The sequence below is a fragment of the Callospermophilus lateralis genome, chromosome 13 (genome assembly GCF_048772815.1).
Source record: "Callospermophilus lateralis isolate mCalLat2 chromosome 13, mCalLat2.hap1, whole genome shotgun sequence".
Classification (NCBI taxonomy): Eukaryota; Metazoa; Chordata; class Mammalia; order Rodentia; family Sciuridae; genus Callospermophilus; species Callospermophilus lateralis.
In genome coordinates this window covers 16104008-16127517 of record NC_135317.1, presented here as the reverse complement: position 1 = coordinate 16127517, position 23510 = coordinate 16104008, and the positions used below count along the sequence as shown (strand labels likewise).

The 23510-nt window shown below is 40.7% G+C and overlaps 1 protein-coding gene across 1 annotated transcript in view; it reads right to left on the bottom strand.

Annotated features, from left to right (window-relative positions):
- Ryr2 (ryanodine receptor 2) overlaps window positions 1–23510 on the bottom strand; it is a 585643-nt gene that overhangs the window by 226386 nt on the left and 335747 nt on the right. The window contains exons 24-27 of the mRNA XM_076832381.1: window positions 22378–22481; window positions 17061–17144; window positions 4712–4871; window positions 2462–2609 (exon numbers count right to left, since the gene is read on the bottom strand). Of these exons, the coding sequence (XP_076688496.1) occupies window positions 2462–2609; window positions 4712–4871; window positions 17061–17144; window positions 22378–22481 (496 nt within the window). The remainder of the gene's footprint in view (window positions 1–2461; window positions 2610–4711; window positions 4872–17060; window positions 17145–22377; window positions 22482–23510) is intronic.

Sequence of the window (23510 nt, the reverse complement as noted above, 5' to 3'; positions counted from 1 at the left end):
TAACGAGCTTGTGTAAGTAGCTTAGGTGAGCACAGTATAGTAAATGCTCAGAAAAGGCTGGCCAGGTCACAATTACTAGAAATCCTTTAGATGGGGCATGGAAGCACAGCAAGAGATCAAAGTAAGCCACATTGCTGGAAGCAGTAGCCAGGATAATCCTGAGGATAATCAGGAAGTGTTAAGAGATGCCCCTGACCTTAAGGATGAGACGAGATCATCTCAGATTACCCAATTGTGCCCTAAATCCAATGACAAATATCCTTAGGAGAGACACAAGAGGAGCTGCGCACAGTGGCATATATCTGTTATTCCAGCTACTTGGGAGGTCGAGGATGGAGGATTGCCTAGCTGGAGCCCAGCTGAGTGATACAGCAAGACTCTATCTCAAAAGAAAAAGGAAAGAACACGTAGGAGGTGGCAATGTGAGGATGGAGGAAGGCCTGGGGTAATATGGCCACAAGCCAAGGATGCTGGCAACAACCAAGGAATGCAGTCTCTTAAGGTACTCCAGCCTTACTCACTCTTTGGTTCTGGACTTCTGACCAGAACCAAATGAGAGAATAACTATCTGTCATTTTAAGCAAAAAATAAATAAATAAATAAATAAATAAAAATAAAAAAGCCTTCTCTTTCAAAGACCCCATGAAGGAAATGAAAAGGCAAACTACCAATGGGAAGAAAATATTTGCAATATCTGACATATTGCTTAAATCCAAGAGATATTTTTTAAGATACAATTCAACAAAAAGATAAATGTAAATATAAAACTATGACCTGGCAATGATGCACAGAGTTTTGCTCTATGACAAATGAAAGCATAAATCTACACAACAAAGACTCCTCTACAAATGTTCATAGCAGCCTTGTTCGTAACAGCCCAAAACCAGAAGCAACCCAGATCTTCAACAGAAGGAAAACGGGTGAGCAAAACATGGCTTGTTAGTACAGAGGACTGCCATGAAGCCAGACACGCAAAGATGTCTGCGTAAAGTACAACAAGGGACAAAATCTGTGGGGACAGGATTTAGAAAGTGGTTACTCCACAGGGAACTTTCTAGAACAAAGAACACATTGGTAGTTTTAGGTTGAAGCTCCTTTTGTGCATAAAACCATCAAAATTCACCCATCTGAACATAAGTTCTACATTTCAATTGAAAAATATAATTAAAAAGAACCAATTAAACATATTCTATGCTCAACAGCTATAGGACTTTTTCTGATTATACTTTCTTGGCCTGGAAATCTGTTTTCTTCCCTCCCAGCAAGATACAGCTGACAGCTCTGTGAGGGAGGCTCTTGGCCATCTTCTGCACACCCCTGCCGACCAGCAGCTGCTCCTAAGAGTATACTGCATGTCTCTTGCTATAAAGCCAGCCTCAAAGTAATCAAGAAGTCATACTGTAGTTACGAATATTATTATTTTCAAGCACATACTTAATTTTACTTGCAGCAAATGTAATGATCCAGTAACTACCAAGGTCTCTCAAGACATTGAGCTGACTACATACTCAACTCAAAGGACAAAATCCTGTCAGAATGCTGGGGTTAAAATCCTGCATCTACACAAAACAGATGGGATGACACAACAGCCCCCTGAATCTCAGTCTCCTAACCTATAAAACAGGCACAACACAAGCATCATTCTCAAAGCATTACCATAAGGAGTAAATAATAAGGCCCCATGAGCAATCGCCGCTCAGGATAGTTCCATATAAAGCATCACAGGAATACTGTCATCATCAAGATCTGAACTCATACTTATGCACAGGTATCTCACTGAAAATGAGTCCTCAGAGGATATGTGGGACAGATTTTTAAAACTTCCTTACCACAATATGTAAGTACTACAGTGAAACACATAATCCTTGTTTCATTTTTGTCAATTCAAACTTTGGAAATTAATACTAAATCAAACTGCATTAGCAAAGAGGTAAAGAGTCAGCCATTTTAGACCATTTTCTGAGAAGGTATTATTTAAGGGAAATGTGTTTTTATACTACCTTATAAATCCATCAACTTATCAAATATTTATTGAGTGCCTATTCTGGTGTATTTTTCTTAAGGAAAAACATCACACTTATTAAGTATTGCTGATATGTTTAAATATAAATGATGAAGATGGGATTTGGGAAAACACAGGTTTACCCCCATAATGAATGAAAACAGCTCTTCTGGAAGACTGGCCAGGCAGGGGAGCCAGCCAGTATCTCACTGGAGAGGCAACTGTTCATCATGGACTCTTCTGGAAGGTCAGCCTCTCCCTTCCCCTGCAGATTCACTGTGGTCCTGAGCCACCCCCTGAGAGACAGGCCTAATTCTGCAGGTGTCCATCAGGGAACAAAACCCACTTGGAGCCACTTAGACTAGAAGGTGCTACTGTACCAGCCTTTCCATTCCCTTATTCAGCTTTGAAGAACTACTCCTGAGTTTGAAAGCAGAGGCGGCAAAGCAAAACCAGTACCGTGTTCTTGATCCGGGGCTTCCAGGTTGTAGCCGTAGCCCAGCAGCGTGCGCACGGCCTCGCGAAGGCTGTCCTTGTTTGATTTCTTGGTTCTGTCATCCAGGAGGGTGTAGGGCACGAGGCGAGGGTTTCTTCTGTTCTTTACATCCTGCCAGGGAAAGAGGTGTGCAGTCATCAAAGAGACACCAGCAGCCTGAGGAACAAAGCGGCTGGCGAACACATCAAAACCCAGTCCAAGGGTAAATGCTGCCGCTTCACACTCCCTTTGTCTTCCCAGGCTCCAGAAGTTACCAAAACTCCATCAAAACAAGAGATTTTAGTACAGGAATAAGAGCATCAATTTAAAACAGGCTCTCAGTGAGAAGGGGGGAATATGAGGACAGTCACCAAAGCAGCTTTACTCGCCTCCAACCACCTGCCCGGTTGCAAAGCACTGGGCTATTCTGGAGGACACACACTCTGCCAGCACAGCTCACTGACAAGTCTCTGTAACAAGCAGGGCCTGATTAGTACTAGTCATCCCTTGGTGGTCTGAGTCAATGGACTACACAACGCCCCTTTCACTTCCTCCGATAGAATCCAGCATGTTACAGGCAGCCACTCCACAGGTCTCCAAGAGCTTGGAAAACGTGCACGAGGCCAACTCCATCCACCCAAATTAGGATAACCAGGAACACTGAAATGACTATCAAACATACTAATGGCCCAACACCAAAGAGGCTCTGATGTTGAAATGGAGTTAGAATGTTACTGTTAGGATGCCTCATCTTGGGAAAGCAGAAAACTCACTTCAGGGACGGACACAGATGCATCCATCCCTCCTGGGCCTTAGGCACCACCTCTCAAGTACTTCTTCCCGTTCACTGAGACTCCACTGTGGTATCTGCTGAGTTTCACTATTTCAAGCAGCATAATCAATTCCTAAATTGCCTTGGCATAAAGAGGAACTGGGAGGATGTGGGTCTCCCTACACGTTGTCACACACCACAAAGCTGTGGTGGCCAAGAGTCATCCTGGTGGACAGGAGCTAGAACTGTGTCATCTCTCCTTTCTTCCAGCAAGTTCAACTGCAGTACCTAATTCTGGATGCCTGAACACCTACTCCCACCCGTAGTAAAACCACCCTATGGCTCCTCGGGGCAGGGCCACTAGAAAACGATCCCCAAACCAACAGACAGTATAAACAGAGGCTCTGTACCACCAATGTAGCCACATCTCTTTGGACATGGTATGCCCTCCAACTTTCTAATCTAGGAAATCTGCAGCCAAAGGGAGTCCCACTCTGTGCAGATTGCGTCCTGGGAATCAGAAGGCTAAAGCTGATGGCCAGGCTCCAGTGCATGCTGAGGTCTGATATCAGCTGTGTAGGAGGGACAGAGAAAAGGACCATCAACAAACCCCTGCTCTCAAGCTGCTTAGAGTCCAGTTCTGACCTAGAAACATTAACTGGAGGGAGACAAAAAGCCTAAGACAGCATCATTCCCATAACCCAGAAAACATGTGGCTAGGGAGAGGGGTGTAAAGGAGTGAGTAGGGGGGTGGGGCTGGGAGAAGAAATGGAAAAATAGCTCAGACAATGAGTAGAAACCACATGAGGAGGAAGGAGCACCCTTCTAGAAGAGGCAGACATCAGGGAAATCCTGCTTTGTCTGCAAGACACATGGTCTCCAAGGCAAGTGAGTCTTCCTTTTGAAGAGAACCAAAAGACTCCTTAACCTCTCTCTGGTAAAAGTTTGGATTAGCATTAGCACATTCATACACACAGCATATTAGATTTAATGTTAACATTTGCATGGATTATGACCAGTATAATTCAATACAAAAATATCATATCATTTCATGGGGTAAATCATGCCAAGTTTTCTTTCTTCTTCCAAATGATATAAGCCACTAGAAGGGCTTTGGAAATGTATTTTCCAAACCATGTTTAAGGCTTTATATGGAACCCTATTCTTAGCCTAAATGCAATAATCCATTTTATTCATGAAAATCTTCATATGAGGGGATCCCACCAGAAAATGGCAAGAAGCACTGTAATAAGAAAGTGGAGGACTCTGGCTCTGGGGTCTGAGGTCTTGACCACAGTCCTGCTTCTCCCACCTGCTGGCCGTGTAGTATTGGGCATAGTGCTCTTTCTAAGGCTCTGGTTTCACCCTATGTGAATTGGTCATAATTTAATTCCTCCTCTTGCAAATTCAGCTAATTCCCACTGAAGTGTATCTCAGAGGACATGCCAAGATGACCATATACCTGCTGGATGCCGTAAGTCCAGCCCTGCCGGATTCGATCCCGGGCCCACACATTGTGAGCATTTTCCGCCAACTTGTCCACCATTGCTTCCTGAGAGGGGGTGAGCTTTATAAAGCTCAGGTCCATCGGGGCAGGCTTGTATCCACTTGTCAGCTGGTAACTACAAAGCAAAGAAATTTATAATTAAAATTTACAATCCTATGGCAGTCTTGTCATGGTGCCGCCAATCCCAACTTCTCCATAAACCAGGGTGGAACTCTGGGGTGAGGGACAAGCAAGCCTGCACCCCCTGACTTCAGCTGATGTGGTTAGTCAGAAAAGCCACACGACCTGTATGTTTCCATTGCCATACCAACAGAAATAAGACGACTCACTCACTTTTCAAAGATGCTATCACTGCATAAGTTCCTAATAGTTAAGTCTTTTGAATAGTTTAAATCAAGCTACCGATTAACTATTAAACATCTAATGGACTTCTCTTCCTGTAAAATTCTTATTTCCTTCAACTTTTAAATGTTATAATAATGTAATATTTGTTTCATGAATCAGCGTATCTTTTTTACTCTCTGTTCCTTATTCACAGGGAGATTCTAATGTGTTTGTAACTTATTTCTCTATTGCCATCCCTAGTTATGTTACCAAGGAAGCCACTAATAAGAGACAAAAATCTCAGCCATGCAATCATCTAAAACGTGATTACATTTTATTTCCCTGGAGTTCAGGGAAGACTGAGTAGCGGCTACTTACACACTCTGAGTGACAGACAGAAGGTCTTACAAAAGTTGGAAGTTTTAATCTTTGGAAGAAGGCAAAACTCACAATGTTGACCTCTCAGCACACACTCCCAAGTGCAGTGGTGCCACAGGCTCCGTCCACACAGTCTTGCCCCAACACTCCTGAGACTGGCACAAGGCCAGGTCACCATGGCTTCTGGCTCATTCTTCTCATTTATTCCAACGATCAACTATGCCTTGATCTGTTTCTGATCCATTTTTTCTGCCATTATATCAAAAACAATTCTCAGCTGATAGTAGCCTTTTGAGTAACCATTTCTGAAGGAATTAATTTTGTCAAACTGAATGTAAATAAACATCCATCTTCATCTCAAAGATTCTCCTTTTGTGAAAATGAAAATTCACCAGACAATAATACTAGCTTTTAAAAAAAAGCATCAGAATATGTGAGAAAACAGTCTTTAAAATGAAACTATAAATCATCTATCTCCAGTTCATTCCACTCCTATTTCTTTATAAGACATCTTAAAATAATTTATCTACTGCCTAAAATCACAGAAGTATTCTGTTTCAAGTAGATTAATCTGACAAATGCAAAAATTATGACTATTTACTTTCTTATGTCATTCAATTTACACTAAATTTATAGACATGAAATTCTGTTCTGTCTTAAACGGAACTCTATATACATGGGTCAATATTCTTTTCCTTTTTTTAAATAAAGAAACTACATGACTGTTTTTATCCATTTATATGAATCATTGGCTCTTACAGATTTCTGCAGTTTCAGTGTATAAACAAATTCGCAAGCTCCGAGTACATTCACATATAAAAGCTCTCATTCAGCTAACATTTTCTTCAAGGAAGAACACCTAGAACCTTCTATACCCTGAACAGTAATCACGTGGACAGAGTCTAATTTTCAAGTTGGATGCTATTTGCTGGAGGCAGCCTGCAAAGTGAGAGTGAGAAAGAGCCCCATCTGCACACCTCCCCACCTCTCTTCTCAGTCCCCTGAGGGGCCCACGAGGATCCAGCAGAGGGCGGCACACACCCCTCTTCCTTCTTTCCCTCTCCAGTTGCCCTTATCCCACCCAGCTGGCTCAGGAAACACAGATAATGAAGATCTGGAATCAAGACAAGAATCACCAATTAGAGCCGAGGCTACCTCACTGTACCCCTCAAAAAGGAGAGAGACGTCCTGGCATCTGGTCTAAAGCAGGCTTTCTAGCAACATCGCATAAACTGGGAAGGTATTTTTGAAAGTTGGAGGGTGGGAAAGAGGACCTTGCAAACAACAAATTACAGACAAGTTCTACTAATAGGTGAAACTGTGGAATATTTCCACAACATGCCACTTTGCAAGTTTCCTCTTCCTGGGCAGAATTTCTTCCCCAGTTGCTTTAATCTGTGATTGCAGTAAAACCCCATGGAGTTGGTTCACATCTGCTGGCCTGAAGAAGCACAATAATTAGTTCATGTTCATTTTCACATGTGAACTAATTTTTTTTTTTTTAAACCAGGCTTTCCTCTTGTGCAAATAAGCAAGCTTAAATGGTTCTTTCAAATAATTAATAATCTCACCCAAATTCAAGTTACTATCACTTCTCTCAAACCTTTTCATTTCCACATCTGTTACACTAAAAATCTTCTCATATTCCTGTAGCGTAAAAATGCAAATATTTTTGAAGTTCATAAATTCAACCAACCCTATTTTGAAGAAACTGATGTTAGAGAAAAAAGAAATCAAAAATAATGTCTGGGGCTTTGGAAATAGAAATGAATATAACTGAAAATAGAAATGACTGCTTCACCAACTTGAATTAATGGTATGAAAAGTAGTAACTTATAAAACCATTTTCCATCTATCATACATCTTGACAAAGGAACCAAGAATCAAACCATCATAGCCAAACAAATAATATGTTAAAAAATAATTAAATGTACCTTGGTAAATAATGTTATTAATACATTTAAAGAGGTACATAAAGCTCAATCAATAGCTAATATGAGTTATTATTTTATGGTCAAAAAAGAACAACAAAGTCTTGACCAGAATGGGATTGACATGGACCTTGGAAGCTAAATGATTTCAGACTGATTCCTAGAAATTTAAAGGAAATAGAGATTATTATGCCAATTCCTGGTAAGTAAAATTCCATAGCCCCCAAGATAGGGAAAAGTTCTATCACTACCATGTGTATCAATACAAAATATGCACAGTTCATATAAAAGATTTTTGCATATTACATCCCACTTCTCAAACTTCCTGGAAAAATTCTGCCAGAATCAGCCCTGGGTTCCTCTTTCCTTCCATCTATTTGTTCAGGAGGTTGACTGTTTGGCCTTCATTCCCCTACTTTAACATGCCAGGTTTCTGTGTCATCTATCATCTACAAAAGTAGCTTCTGAGAAATATAGATGAAATTAAGCAAATTCAATCTGTTGGCTTTCTAAATACCCAAACTCTTCTAGTTAATAGCTTTTAGTCTTATTTTGACAAGTATTATAATCTAATAATACAAAACAATAAAAACAACAATGAATAATAAATTACCCAAATAGCCTGGATTTCAGTTTCCTTACAGTGAAATTTCTTTTTAAATAACTCTGGAAAAAGAACACACACACACACACACACACAAAAAAAAAAAAAAAAACCTGGCAAAGTGCCAGCTCCATTTGCATCAAGTTCTCCAAGATGTAAACAAAACATTGGCAGCACTTGGCCCAGCTGAGGAGTCCTCGGGTTAAGTGACAGCTCGGTTGTGTACTTCACCTATGTGACCCACATGATTCCCACGCAGGGATTCTAAAGGAGCCTTGGAAAAGAGCTTGGTATCATCTCACTGAAGGGCCAATTAAAATGAGGCAGCAAAACGTAGCAGAACACCAGAAACACTAAGAAGCAAGCCTTCCCTTCTTTTCCCAACCACCCCCACTTCCCGAGCTTGCTTGTTTAGCATGAATCAAGTTAAATGAAGCTTGGAAATCATGTTGTAAAAGATGTGCGGTAAACATGAAAAGATGATGTCCAAGTTCAGTGGATGTTAGCTGTAAATTTCAATAGCAAATCAGCCCTGCAAGTGCCTCGGAACAAATGGGAAGATCTCAGATGACTGCACACCACAGAGACTAAAGGATGAGTTTGCTGGAAGCACATCTCCTAGAAATGAATCCTGGGCTGACATTTCACAGAAAGAGTGTAGAGAATATTCAAAAACCATTCTCCAGAAAACAAACACAGAAATAATAATTTTGACATAGAACTTAGAAAAATAAAGTGCAAGAGATGTATTTCTTCTACTATTTCACATCTTTTTGCATGTTTACTTTGAAAATACACACCTAACATGCCTATGTGTTCCCACTCCTGCTCCTTCAAGCTTTTAGGTCTTCCACCAACGCTCGGCCCTCTTCAGTAAGATCAGGAAGCATCCACTGCTCCCAAGAAAGAATCATTTTAAAGACAGACCCAAAGTCTACCCTTCACTTTTCAAATTTTTACTATCACAGAGACAGCCCTATAATAGTAAAAATGTTCTCCTGACACCAAAAAGCAAGACCTTATGCCTTGGGATGGGAAGGAAAGACATAATTCTTTAACCCAAGGTCTCCAGGTTTAGGCAGGCTGAGGTCCCAGAGCCTAGATTCAGGGAGAGTCAGAAGAAGGCCAGCGCCCCTACCCCTAACCCAGGTGCAACCACAGAGATCCCTGCAAAGCCATGGCAAACCTGCGTCCTGCTTCCGAGGTGGTACCCAAGGAAATGGCCAGGTCCCATCATTTTGTACCCTTAAGCCCTTGTGCTCAAGAGAACAGAAGTGGTGATAAACCAAGTCCATCTGTTAGGCTGAAGCAATCCCCTCCTCCACCAAGATCCTGCAAAGTCCATGCTATCAGAAAGGGCTTGCCAGTTTCCAGCACTTCCCAGGGAGGCTTGGGAGACAGAGAAGAGCAGTGACCATAGAGGCAAAGGGTGCCCAAGTGTGGACCCACTGCCACAGATCAGAAAGGAAACACGCACCCTGTAAGTCTCCAACAGAGGCGAACACTGACAAGCCAGCTAATGCCAGCCAGCCAATCCCAACCAGTGAGTAGCCCAGAGGGCAAACCTGAGCTTCAACTCACCAGCCAACATTTATTGGCAGGAGGATGTCCTCAGGCCCAGTTCAAGGAGCCAACACAACATCACTGAACAACAGGGACACAAAAATCTACACAGAAACTGTGTTCTCAGAGGAATCGGGGAGTCCACAAAACAAATGTGTGAAAAATAGTCCACTTGAAGATTTAAGTGCTGTGGGGAAATGAAGCAGCAAAGGGGAGCAGAGAAAGAACAAATTCAAAGGTACAAGTTTAAAGGGTCGAGGACGGGTGGCTTTGGGATGAAGATACTGAAGTCAAGATCTAAAAGATGACAGAAAACATCAACTAGGCTAAGTCTATACTGAATAGAAGGACTGAGTTCCCAGTATCAGCCTGAACTCTGGCTGCCAGGCCCATTGGGTTTCAGTCTGAAATTAAACCTGATGAGAAGTGAAAAACATTACCTAAGAGTGCATTTTTTAAATTTGTGATCTGTGAAAATTATCCACTACCTATGAAGAGAGTGTTACAGTTTTCTTCTGCCTCTTCATAGTTACCGTGTCTTATTACAGAGAAAGCAATTTATATTTTTATCATTTTTCCTTAGGTAGTATTTGTATAATCTGTCTGTATTTGTGTCACATCAACAGTACATATATTCTTGTTTTTGTGGCTCTGGGAAGGAAGCTCAGGGCCTCGTGCGTTTTAGGCATGTGGTTTTTGCCACACCCAGGCCAGTTAGCACTATTTAAACATTGGCTTCAGAGTCAGCTTAAATCAATACATGCATGCATGCACTAAGAATATCATTCTCAGCTTTTCCTGTCCTACCCTGCACTGCCCATCCCAAGCAGAAGCCTCACATCACTAGGGAAAAGGAAGCGGTGGGGAAAGGACAGGAAATCTAGTACTAGTTTAAAAAAAAACTTCTCAGATGAAACTGATATGACTTTCCCAAGTCAACACCAACCACCTCTTTGCCCCCAGAGAGAGACACACGCAATCAGCATCTGTGTTCTGTTGATTTAATAAGAGCAGTGCTAAAGCAAAACTTCAATAAATGATATTAAAATTCAAAAAGTTTTTTTCATTTCAATCAGTAGTATTTTTCATCTCAGGCATATTAGATATCAGGGGCCACATGCTCTTGGAGTAGATTCCTCTCCGGTGGCATTTTTTTATTTGTATGGTAATTCAACTCAATGCTCACTAAACCATGCAGTGGGTAAAGGGCTTAATTTCATAATAAAAGTGGGGAGATGAGTGAATTTAAGAATACATAATGTGTTGTATTTTCATTTCTTGCTTATTTGCTGGGACAGAAGGAGAAGCAAGCAGGAAAAGGATAAAAACCACAATGAATCATAATATTCTGCAAAAATCCTTAAGTAATTTTAGTGAAATGATGTATATTATATATCAGAAAAAAAAATGAACAAATTGTTGACAAATAGGGAGTATAGCTTTTAATACCAATTAATGTACTGAATTTACATTCAAAATTCCCTAAACTATATGCAAAAGAGATTGAAGCAGAAACATCCTAATGTGGGAAAACGTTACTATGCCACAGTGTTGCTCTTTCATAGATCACAGCCCTGGGGCTGTGAAATCTGTCTCGCTTGTGACAATTACACAAGAACAATTTGGAAGGCACCTGTGTGCCATATAAAATAACACCGTGGCACTCAAGAAAAACATACCTGCAGCAAAGACAGCGAGCAAGCCAGACTCAAAGTGCAGAGGCAACGTGGTCCACAGCAACATAAGGCAAGAAAAGGGAGATGAGTGTGTGCCCTCACCAAGCTCTGAACCAAAACAGTCCTCACATGAAGGTATATTTTGCTTAAGGTATTTAAGAAGAATGAAGCCCTACCTTCTAGAGCGTGTTCTCTTCCACTTTGTGGCCTCCCTATCACTGGCCTGTGCACCCATATCTCCACTGCAGGAGGTTGTGCCTCTAAGGTTGCCCAGCTGGCTCCATCAGCACCTTGGTCTCCTCTAATCTGGTCAATATTAACTTCCTTGGAAGGCAGCTCTCACAACACCTGGACAGGGTCACATAAAATCTTGCCCTTTAATCCACCCCTTCTCTCCTTTAGAAACTGTCATCTCTGGTTCCTTCCCACGTAAACATGCTCATGTGTCTCCTAAGCTTTCAAAAAGGCATCCTTCCCCAGGTCCTCCTGAAACCAGCAGCCTGTTTTCTCCTTACTTCTTAAAACCTGATATAATGAATTTGCTGTCTTCTTCTCATTCACTTTTAAAACGTTGATTCCAATCTGGTGTTCGTAACCAACTACCATTTTATTATTCCAATTCATACCTTTGCAAGTGTCAGAACTTGTGTATCCACTTGGAGCTCCCATGTTGCCCCTTCACTTCCCCCCAGAGGGAATGACTGCCCTGAATTTGAAGTTGGCTACTCCTGGGCATAATTTTCCTAGGCTTACTGGGCTCTGTAAACCAGATCTAAGCCACACATGATGTTCCTGAAATTTAAACAGTATTATACTGTGTCCATCACTAGTGTTTTCTTTTTCTCAAGGCAATGTGTTTGAGAGTTGTCCTATGCGTTCGTTTAGCTAAAATGCATTTGTTTGCACTACTCTACAGAATCCCAATACAGACATCTAAAAGTTAAGTTTTAGATTCTCAACTCAGTGGACTTTGAAGTTCTTTCCAATTTGCTGTCAATCCATGCTATACAATTATGCTACAACGAATTATCTTTTCAGGTGTGTGGGGTTTTTTGGCAGACAGAGGGGGGTGTGTGCCAGGGATTGAACTCAGGGGCACTCAACCAATAGGCCACATCCCAGCCTTATTTTCTATTTTACTTAGAGAGGGTCTGAGTTCCTTAGTACCTCACTTTTGCTGAGGCTGGCTTTGAACTTGCCATCCTCCTGCCTCAGCCTCTCAAGCAAGTGAGATTACAGGTGTGCGCTACCGTGTCCAGTCTTCAGGCATATTTTATATGCAAAAGCTTCTCTAAGGCTCATGTCTAAATAAGAAATAGTTGTGTCCTCTCCAATTTTATGAGATCAGGCTAACTTGGTCTTCGTAGTTGTACTGATTGATAGTCCCATGAAACTGCTCAGTTTTTGCCAACCTTGTGGGAGCAAAATAGCTTCTCCTTGTGATTTTAACTTACATTGATTGCCTTGATATTAGTAAGGTTGAGTGTCTTTCATGTTTATTGGATGCAAATTATCTGTATCCTTTGCTAATTTTTCTATCAGGACATCTAATTAATTTTTAGGAGTCTTGGTATTGTTCTGTGAATCTTTTCACTTAGTTTATTATCTCCTTTGATGCACATAAGTTTTTCAATGTAGTCAAATTTATTAGACTTTTTGTTTACTTACCAGTATCTATGGAGCATTTAATCATGTGCTGGGGTTTTACAGTGAAGGAAGCCAGGGTGGAAAAGGTCATGAAGATAGCCTATGCTGTTATCTTCAAAATTTTTTGTCTTATGCAATTAGATCAACCTGCAAACATCTGTGTATGGGGCAAAGGAGAAATCTAAAACTTTTCCCATTTGAAATCAATGATCTGAGCTCTGCTGACTAAGTGGTCTATCATTTCCCCACTTATCTGCAAGAATGCCTTCAGCATATATCAAATTTCCACACGTGCACATATGTCTTTTGGGACTGCCTTTGACTCATGTGTCTCAACTTTGTATCACCCAGTGAGATGTTTTGTCTACCCTCAACATTATTTTTTTATGTTTACCTATATTGACATTTATAACTATAATTCATTCATTTTATTATGCCATATCCAACATCATCCTGAACAATAATCCACACACACCTTTGCTTTATTTATTTTTGCTATTGCAAATCATATCGCTATGGACCACACTTGAATGTCTGTTGGTGCACTCTCTATCCAGGACACCTCTCCAAGCGTGGAGCCATTGGCTGAGAAGGTGTGTGAGTGTACAACTTGATGCCATGAAGGCAAAATGCTTTAAAATGGTTCTGAAACTCCGCCCTTTCAGGTCATGCTGACCTGCATCCATGCTGACACAGTTACTGCCAATTCCCTGTGGCAGATGGAGTAAAAATTAAATGGTATCTCATGGTGAACTAAGAAATAGTACAGACTACAGGTGAAAGAAGTTTTCATTAAATACCACAAGGAGAGGACTCAGTTTCTCCAGGAGACAAATGTACTGCAAATCCTGTGTCTGAAATTTATAAAGAACTGAGGTGGTTATTACATGGACATGTATTAACCCATTTGATTCACCAGTAAAAGAAACACTTGTTTATGAGAAAAGGTAATTATTTTAATGATTTGTTTTGATAGTGAAAAATCAGCTTTTCCAATTAGGTTACAGGGCAAAAAAAAAAAAAAATCCACTAAGGGAACAAGGTAAATTATACCCCAATGTTTTAGTGAAGTACAACCACACACATAACACATACACATAACACAAACACACAGAGCACAGTATAACAATTATTAACTATGTTATGCTTTCAAAGATAATATGAAATTAATGTTTCTATTATTTTATCAAGGTAAAAGAGAAACAGGTATACTGATTTATTGTGTGAATTTTTATTTTTTATTTTTTTATCTTTTTAGCACCAATAATGCCTTTTTCATATACATTACAAAAATCTGAGAAAAGTGAACAACTCTAATGACAGGATAATAAATTCTTTTGCAAGTTACGCAGTTTCCAATTATTTTGTTCTCAAAAAATTGAACAAAGGCCTGATTGAGTTGTCACCAGCAAAGATCATTAAGTGGGAGTTTTCATGATAAACAGCAGTGATTTTTGGTTCACTGAACTGAATGATCTTTTTAATAACAAAAATTATGTATGTGAACAAAGAATGTAACTGATCTTACAATTTGTCTCAAAGGCAAAGACTGTTGGACAAAAAAACATCACTCAACAGCATGATCTAGTGTAGGGCAAATGGACTGGAAACACACTTCATAGAAAAATGAACAATGTAAAATCCCCAGTTATCGATGTTTTCATGTGGTTTTTAGGTAGATTCTGATAGCAGATATCTCAGCTGTTACCATTAGATACACTAGAAACTGAAGAGAAATGATCACTTCAAAACACAAATATATGAAACGTACCATAAAAATCACACCTTTTCCTCCTGTTCACACGTTTGGAGAACACATTTAGAACCTAAGAACATGCCAGGTCATGACACAGCTTCCACCAGCTCTCTCTGGAAGCACTGAGCACCATGTGTGCAGCCTGCTGAGCAAGGCCCTGGATGGCATAGCTGTGTTTTCAAAAGGCACAACATTTCCACTTGGGTTTCATGTTTATCTCAGGGAGTCTGAGGCCTGGGGATACAACACACATGAAGGGGTCGCTACTTTGTTCTCATCTCCACAGTATTATTTACCACATTCCTAGAACTGCTACTGATAATGTGTGGTCTCCACCAGCAGTACAGAATAGAAGACACAGAGACAAACCCACAAATCTGTAGACATCTGATCCTTGACAAAGGCACCAAACCATACACTGGAGAAAAGGCAGAACTTTTAACAAATGGTACTGGAGTAACCTGTTATCCATATGTAGAAAATGAAACTAGAACTTTATCTCTTAACCTGCACTCAACTCAAAATGGACCAAAGTCCTAAAATTAGACCAAAAACTATGCAACTCCTTGAAGACAATGTAGGGTCAACACATTCTGATTTTAGGCACAATGATTTTCTTAATAGGACCCCTAAAGCTCAGGAAATAATACTAAGAGTTATGGGATGACATCAAATTAAAAAGCTTCTGCACAGCAAAGGAAACAATTAAGAAAGTGAGAACCTATGGAATGGGAGAACTTCTTTGCTAGTTACTCTTCTAACAGAGGAATAATATCTAAAATATATAGAGTTGAAAAAAATGTAATATCAAAAAATCAAATAATTCAATTAATAAATAGGCAAATGAATCAATCACTTTTCAAAAGAAGAAGCTAAAATGATAAATATGTGAAACAATGTTCAACATCACTTGCAATTAGGGAAATGTAAATCAACTACACTGAGGAAGGAGAATGGGAGAAGGGAGGGAAGACAGGAGGGAAAAGAGAATCACAAACAGAAACTGAATTCCATACAGGTATGAGTTGCATAATGAACCCAATGCTACGTACAACTATAAAGCTTGAAGAGAAAAGAAAAACAACTTCACTGAGATTGCATCTCACACCAGTTAAAATCGCAGTCATCAAGAATATAAATAATAATAAATGCTAGAGAGGCCATGGAGAAAATGAACACTTTTACACTGCTGGTGTAACCATAAATTAGTACAACCACTATGGAGATCAGAAAGGAGTTTCCTCAAAGACTAGACATGAAAACACCATACGACCCAGCTATGTCACTTCTCAGTATTTATCCTGAAGAATTAAACTCATCTTACTACAGTGACACATGCGTACTCATGTTTATAGCAGCACAATTCACAGTAGCCAAACTATGGAACTAGCCTAAATGTACATCAATGGATGAATGGATAAAGAAAATATGATATATAATTTTTATTTCCCTTTTTCTTTATTCAGCCATAAAGAAAAATGAAATTATGTCATTTGCAGAAAAATGGATGGAAGTAGAGACCATCATTTTACGTGAACTAAGTCAAACTCAGAAGGTCAAGGATTATGTGTTTTCTCTTAAATGCAGAAGCTACAGAAAAATGAAATAGGGGTGGTTCTCATGAAAATCAAAGAGAGACTCAAAGAAAAGAGACCAAAGGGTGGGAGGCAGGGAGGGAGTAGGGAAGTGCCAGAGAGTGATATTGACCAAATGATATTGTTGCACTGTTTGCATGTATGAATATGTAACAATAAATCTCATCATCACGTACCACTATAATGTAACAATAAAAAATATGTGAAAAAATAACGTGTGATCTGCAAATAGTTGCTTGAATATCTATGTTAGAATAAATGAGAAAATAGTAACATCACAAAACAGCTACTATTCATCATATACCTGGTCATTTAGTACCTAACAATTCCCTATGAAGCAGGTAACTTCAAGGACGGTTAGCAGTGAGGTCACTGAGGTTTACAAGGCTAAGCACTGCCACAGGTACAGGTCACAGCGCTGCAGGCAGAGCCACTCCCACAGCATGTGCCTGCTCCTTTCCCATCTTCAAACAGAAATAACAAAACTGACTTCGTCATTACTCCTCAAGCATGTTTACTTTATAAAAGTAAATAAAATTATAAACGATTTTGATAGAAAATGGAAAGTCACATAAAATCATGAAAACAGATATAAGCATTCACACACAGACACTAGGAATAAGACTCTATAGAACACTCCCAAGCACACACTGAGCTTTGCTCCTCCTCTCGGCAAACAGAGTCTACTGCCCACCACAGACGTGCAGCAGCCCCTGGAACTTGGCTCATTTGGATTTCTGAGTCTGAACTGGATGGGCAAGTGCCAGCAAGGCACCCAGGTCTCCCTGGATCTAAGCAGGTGCAGGATCACTGCCTGTCACTCAACTTACTTCTTGGGGAGCTTCATTTTTTTCACCTTTTCTTCAGCATGTTCATCCGCTATACCCACGTGACATCCCAGTGCCAACAAAGTCCTGCAAAACAAAAGCAGACATGAGCTGCAGGTGCCCCCATGTCCAGACATCACAGCCTCACGGCTGTGAAAGGGACAGTGGTCCACACTCAAAGCACATCACCAGTCTGTTGTCTTAAAGCTAAACAAAATTTTAAAAAAATTTAAATAGTTATGGATGGACAGCATGACTTTATTTTATTTATTTATGTTTTACGTGGTGCTGAGGATGAACCCAGTGCTTCATATATGCCAGGCAAGCACTCTGCCACTGAGTCATGGTCCCAACCCTAAACAAAAATTTTTTATTTTCAATTTTTTACTTTTGATAAGGAGTAAGACCCTGAAAATTGAAATGGCACAAAGGAGTAACTGGAAACTTACGTCTCCCCCTACATCTTCTGTCTAGAGCTTTTTCCTGCCCCAGAGGCACTGATGGCTGCCCTTGTACATCTGCTGTACAAGAATGGGGGTCTGCACACACTAAAGAAAAACGTGCGTTTGCGTGAATGTGGGTCCCAATAGTGGTGCTTCTGCCTTTCACTCAAATGGGCATATACAAGAGGCATTTCTCTAAGACACTTTGACTTTATACTACAACCTTCAAATCACTATCCTTTCATGTAAAGCTGATTTGTGTTTTAACCTCTCTGAAGTTGGGAACATCAGAATGTTTTTAACCCATTTTCTTTTCACTGTCTTCAATGCAATCTTCAGTCTTCAGCTATTGTAAACAATGCTGCAATGAACAACCTCTTACATTGAGTACACACACCACCTACCACTCCCTGTGTACCTACCTGCCTTCCTAGACTTCCATGTTTATGGAAGTCTGTTTATGTCTCTTGACATGGATGGGTTGATGGAGAGATTGATAGAGGAATAGATGTCCAAATACACTTTCTAAATAAAGAATATGTGATTTAAAAGGGGACTAAAAACAGACAAGAAGTGGGAGTTAAAGGGTGACTAGAAGCTGTGAGTGAATGAGGAAGCCCAGTAGATTCCCAGACATCTGGCCTGTTCTGGGGCACCTAAAAGCAGGAGAGAAAGAAATCTAAAAAGCCTAAGATGGAGAAGGATAAAAAAAATCAAAGTTCGGGAAATATGTGCAATGTGCAAGCAAGCAGTCATCCTGAGGATGACTATGAGGACTCCCAGCATGACTGCTTTTGAGCCCCTGCTGTGGATACCAGGTACTAATGATGTGTCAATGTGGATTCATTAGGAAACAAAGGCACCTATTGGGGCATGTGGATGATGGGGCTGAGCATGGCATGGGGGAATCCCTAACGTCCTCTCCACTTCTGCTGGGAACCTAAAGCTACTCTAAAAAATTAAGTAAAAAAAATAATCATGGCATCTGCCTCCTTGAAGCTTAAAGTCTCACAAGAAAGGCAGATATTAAATAACCCTGGAAGTGAGATTATGAATTATAATGAGAGTTATAAAAATTCTGAAAGGAGTTCTAAGAGAGGGCAGGAAGTGATGGGAAAATCTCTACCAAGGAAGTGACATAAGTATAGGCAGGGAAGAAGCCATGTGAGCGTTAGGCAGAGAACTTTCCAGGGAAAAGAAAGGGAACAGATAAGGCAGAAAAACTCTGAGCTCATAGGAAGGAAGAGGTCGTGAGGGCTGGAACACAGGAACAAAGGAGGGTAAGGCACAGACACAGCCCGCCCTGCAGCTCCTGTGAGGATATGAAGTTCAAAAGCACCAAGAAGCCACTGAAGGGTTTTAAGCATCCCGTGTGTGGATGCAGATGTGTGCATGTGTGCAAACATGGGATTCCATGTGCACAGTGTGGAGACAGGATGGGAGACTAGCTGGGAGACTGGGGGTAGTCTGGGTGACAGTGATGGCGTGCATAGCAGCAGTGGGGGCGGGGGACAGACTGGAGCTGCACTTGGAGGGACTAACGATGGGCTGGACACAGGTTAAGACAAAAGGAGGTGTCCAGGATGACTCCAGGTTCCTGGCTGTGCAGCCAGGTAAGTGGCCAGGAGCACAGTTGACAAAGAGGTGATGGTGCTTCACGATACACTGAGGAGCACATCACCTGTGGGCTAGGTGTACACCTCCTCCCCTCAAAGCAGATGTCTGTGTTAAGGATCAACAGTGGGGCACTGTGAGCACCTGTGTGGTAATTAAATCATGGGTGTGATGAGAACATCTGCAGAGTGTGTGCTCCAGGAGAATAAAGGGCCCAGGATTGAACATAAAGTTGGAAACATGCATGACTGGAAAGATCACTGCCAGCAATGACCAACCACAAAAACAAGCACAGAAGTGGGAGAAGAGGGAGGACCACCTGCTCCTTTAGAAAACAGTGATGGCTCACCCTTACCTACCATCTTCCCCAGCATTGCTCTTCTCCACTGTCCTGTGTCCCTCATTCCACTCTCTCCCGTCCCCACATATGTACCAATGTCCTACAAATGATGCTCAAGAAAAAATACATAGCCAGGAAAAACATCACTGACATCTAAGCATTCTAGAAAAGTATGTTGTTGTTGGTTAAACACATTATAATATGAATTTCCAAAACATGACTTATTGATTCAGAATTTAAGACCTGAAATTTGTACAATATTGTATCAAATGAACGTTAAACCAGTAGCTAGAACCCGCCCCCGCAGTCCACTCAGGGATACCTGGCTGCACACTCCAGTGACCTGTGCTGTTCCCAAGAAGGTGTCAGATCTCCATGGTGCTACACCATATGCAGGTGACAGTTCAGGTCTAGAGTAAGTCATCTGCCAATGATTTACATGGTCACAGAGAGAGCACCACATTATATTCACAGTAAATCACCTCCTCCATCCAAAATGAGCAACATGCTGGAATAATTTTCTGCATCTTCACTATTGTCATGTGTCGGGATTCAATGAACAAAGCTGTTGATCCCTCCATGATATACTGTAAAGCCAGCAACAGAAAGCCAGGATGGTGAGGATGGTGCTTGCTCTGCCAGACAGGTGGTTGTGAAGGCTTCATCAGAATGCTGTCACTGAGCCCCCACATCATGCCATGAAGTAGACACATTACCATTACCACTGAACAAGGAGAACAAAGTCTAAGATCAGCAAGGTTGAGTCACTCCAAGATTGCCTTGGTGGAGCAAGTCCCTGGGCCCTGGCCCCCCAAGGCCAGATGCTATTCTCTCAGCAACTTTGCTGGGGCCCTTGCCAAATGAGTAAATGAACAATAGAAACACAAAAAGCGCCCTACTTCTTCTGCACAGTGGAAATGGACACAGTGTAAATTTGGGAAGAAGAGCTTTACCCCTTTAACTTAATTTTTAAAGAAATAGGTAAAAGCATTTCATCAGAAAGCCATATAAACAAACATTGCAGTAGCTATAAGAAACATCAGCAAAGAAATGTTAAGAATGAGCTCATGAAAAGGTCATTAGCATTCACCACAGGGAATGACACCACAGTTCATGCATCTAATGATTCATCATACCATCCACCAGTAGCTGTCAGGAATGAGAGTGGACTATTCGCATCAGCATTCTACATACAAATATGACTTCTACACTCCAGGATTTACTCTTTGCAATAGATGACCTAGTTGTCAATCACTAAAATGACAGGGATGTAGTTCAGATTTAACTAAATTATGTTGTAAAAGATGGGGAAATCATGATCTGCCATGAATTACTAAGCTAAAGGTATAAACCTCATGCTATGACCCATAGAAAGGCAGGACACACTAAGTACAAAATCCCAGCATTCAGACACAACGCACTGCTCAGACAGGCAAGCCCTCTTGTGCCATCTTCAGTAGTCTTAAGGTACTTGATTTGTGTGTATTCCTTCTCCTTTTAAGTTACTAATAGAAACTGGGCATGCCTGTAATCTCAGCTACCCAGAGGCTGAGACAGGAGGATCATAAGTTCGAAACCAGCTTTAAACAGACCTCATTTCAAAATAAAAAAAAATTAGAAGCGCTGAGGATGTAGCTCAGTGGAAGAGTGCCTCTGGATCCAATCCCCAGTACTCAAAACTAAACTAAACAGCAAAAAAGCTACCAATAAAACAGAGACATACTTTGTGGTTCATTTGTTTATTTCCCAAATCCTAGAATCTGAAACATTATTTAAGTTTTATGTTCTGGTCCTTGGTAAAGTGGCTTCAATTGAAATAACTCCTTACTCTTTGCAAAACAGAAACAAATCAAAAGGACAAACAACAATGTACTAGGTAAGTGACCTATGTGAATAAAACAATTTCTATAGGACATAAAGGATGAAAGGAGCCTAAAGAAAAGTCACAGGCTTTTCAAAAACATTTTCTGAACTTTTTACATAAATTTGAAAATACATTCCTTCTTTATTCTACTCAGCCCCACTTGCCTCTGCAAAGGAAGGTGGCAAATTCAAGAGCTCAATGGGCACAAAGTCAGTGAAGAGTAAAGTTGCCTTTATGAGATGGTATAATCGCTCCCAAGAGCTTTACCCCAACAGTGCTGTCCAGATAGGAAGTCCCTCTAGAACTTCCCCAAAAAGGGTGCTGTGGCTAAGTACACTTAGAAACACCAGAGGATGACTCCACCATATTAGCTATTGACAGTGCACAGATGTGGAAAGTCCTGAAGCAACAAAGTGCCTAGCAATAGAGTGATTTGTGAGTGGAGATAACTTACAAGGGATGAAATCAGTAAAAATGACACTCCTTTAACGGTTTTAACCCACACCCTTTAAATAGGTCAGTTCAGTACTTCTAAAACCATCTATGACAAAGGACTAGTTTTCTTTTGATTTCCAGTTCATCATGGTCTCAATCTCTAATAAGATACAATAAAACTTTTCAAGTAGAATTAACATTTCAAAATGACAACATTTCAAGTTATCAGTTTAACAGGCATTAAATTTCTCCCTTAATTAGGGATAAAATTCCTAAGCATTTAGAAGTAATATCTTTACTCATCTTGTCACAGATCAGTAACAAGTTTAGACTGGCCTGATTCTTGGCCCATACTCTGAGTAGCACCGCACAGGGGCACGAAATCCCCATACTCCGTAATATCCATCGACACCCGTAGGATGCCTTTTGGGAAATGCCCACGTGGAGCAAAAAGACATAACATATTCCCAACAAATACCGAACCAAACCACCTACACATTCTGGAAAGTTCTAGCTGGAATTCAACTAACTTCATAGTGAGTCAGAGTAAAAGCTCGCTCGCTCTCTCTCTCTGGCTTTTTTTAGGTGAGATGGATTGGAAAATAAAAAAGCTGAGGAACTCACTTGAGGGTCTCGAGAGACATCTGTAAGTTGTAATTGCGCTCCTGTTCAGGCAGCTTGGAGAACTCCACCAGACACGGGTGCTGTCTCTTATTGTCATCTCTAACCTGGAACACAACAGGAAATGGGTATCAGACACAAGCAATGGTGCTTCAGTGGATAACAGTGGAGATGCAGCGCAATAAGCAGCACTTGGGCACTGCCCAGGGACGCTGCCCTGGGATCCCTAGCCCAAGTCAGGTCAAGGGTCAGCAGTAGGGTAGCATCCTCTGCACTCCCTGCTCCCTGGCCCTGTCTACGCCTCAGCTCCCACGGGCCTCTGCCATGCATGCTTCTCTCCTGACATCCACACCAGGATCTCTCAACTCCTTCCAGCTTTTTGCTCAGATCTCACTTTCTCCATGAGATTCACCAGCCTTCCTAACAGGGCAGTGTGCCACACACCTTACTCTTTTTATTGTCCAAAATACTTAACAGACTCGATCCTTCTCTATTTATTTATTTTCTGTCTCCCTGAAGTTGGAAGAACAAAGGAGCAAGGATTTGGGTCTTTTGTTCTTTGATGTTTTCCAAACACCTAGAATGTGCCTGATGCATGGCAAACACTCAATAAGTTTAATAAATTAAAACAAATCCTGTGTAAAAAGATGTGGTAAGGACTTAGTTAAAATTTGCAGTATTTCTTCTGTTTAGCACTAACCTCGTTACAGACATCAATAAACAACATGATTGACTAATACTGAACTTATTAAATGGTCCTGGCTGTTCATTTCATCCCTTGTAAGTTATCTCCACTCTCACAAATCACTCTATTATCTCAACAAAACTGATTAGCTTAACAAAGGCATTTTCCAAAGTAACCCTTTGTGTACACAGCTGTCCTTGAGAATATACAGGGAGTGAAGTCCAGATCTCTTCATGGATACCTAAACCCATAGATACTACAGTTCCTTCTTTAAAATGGCAGTGTTTGTCTAAAACCTTAGATCACCCACCTGGATATATTAAATTGTCTCTAATTACTTACATTATCTGATGAAAAGTAGATAATAGGTAAATATTCATTACACTGTATTGTTTAGAAAAAAAATGACAAGAAATAGGAGTCTACATGTGTCCAATGCAGATGAAATCTC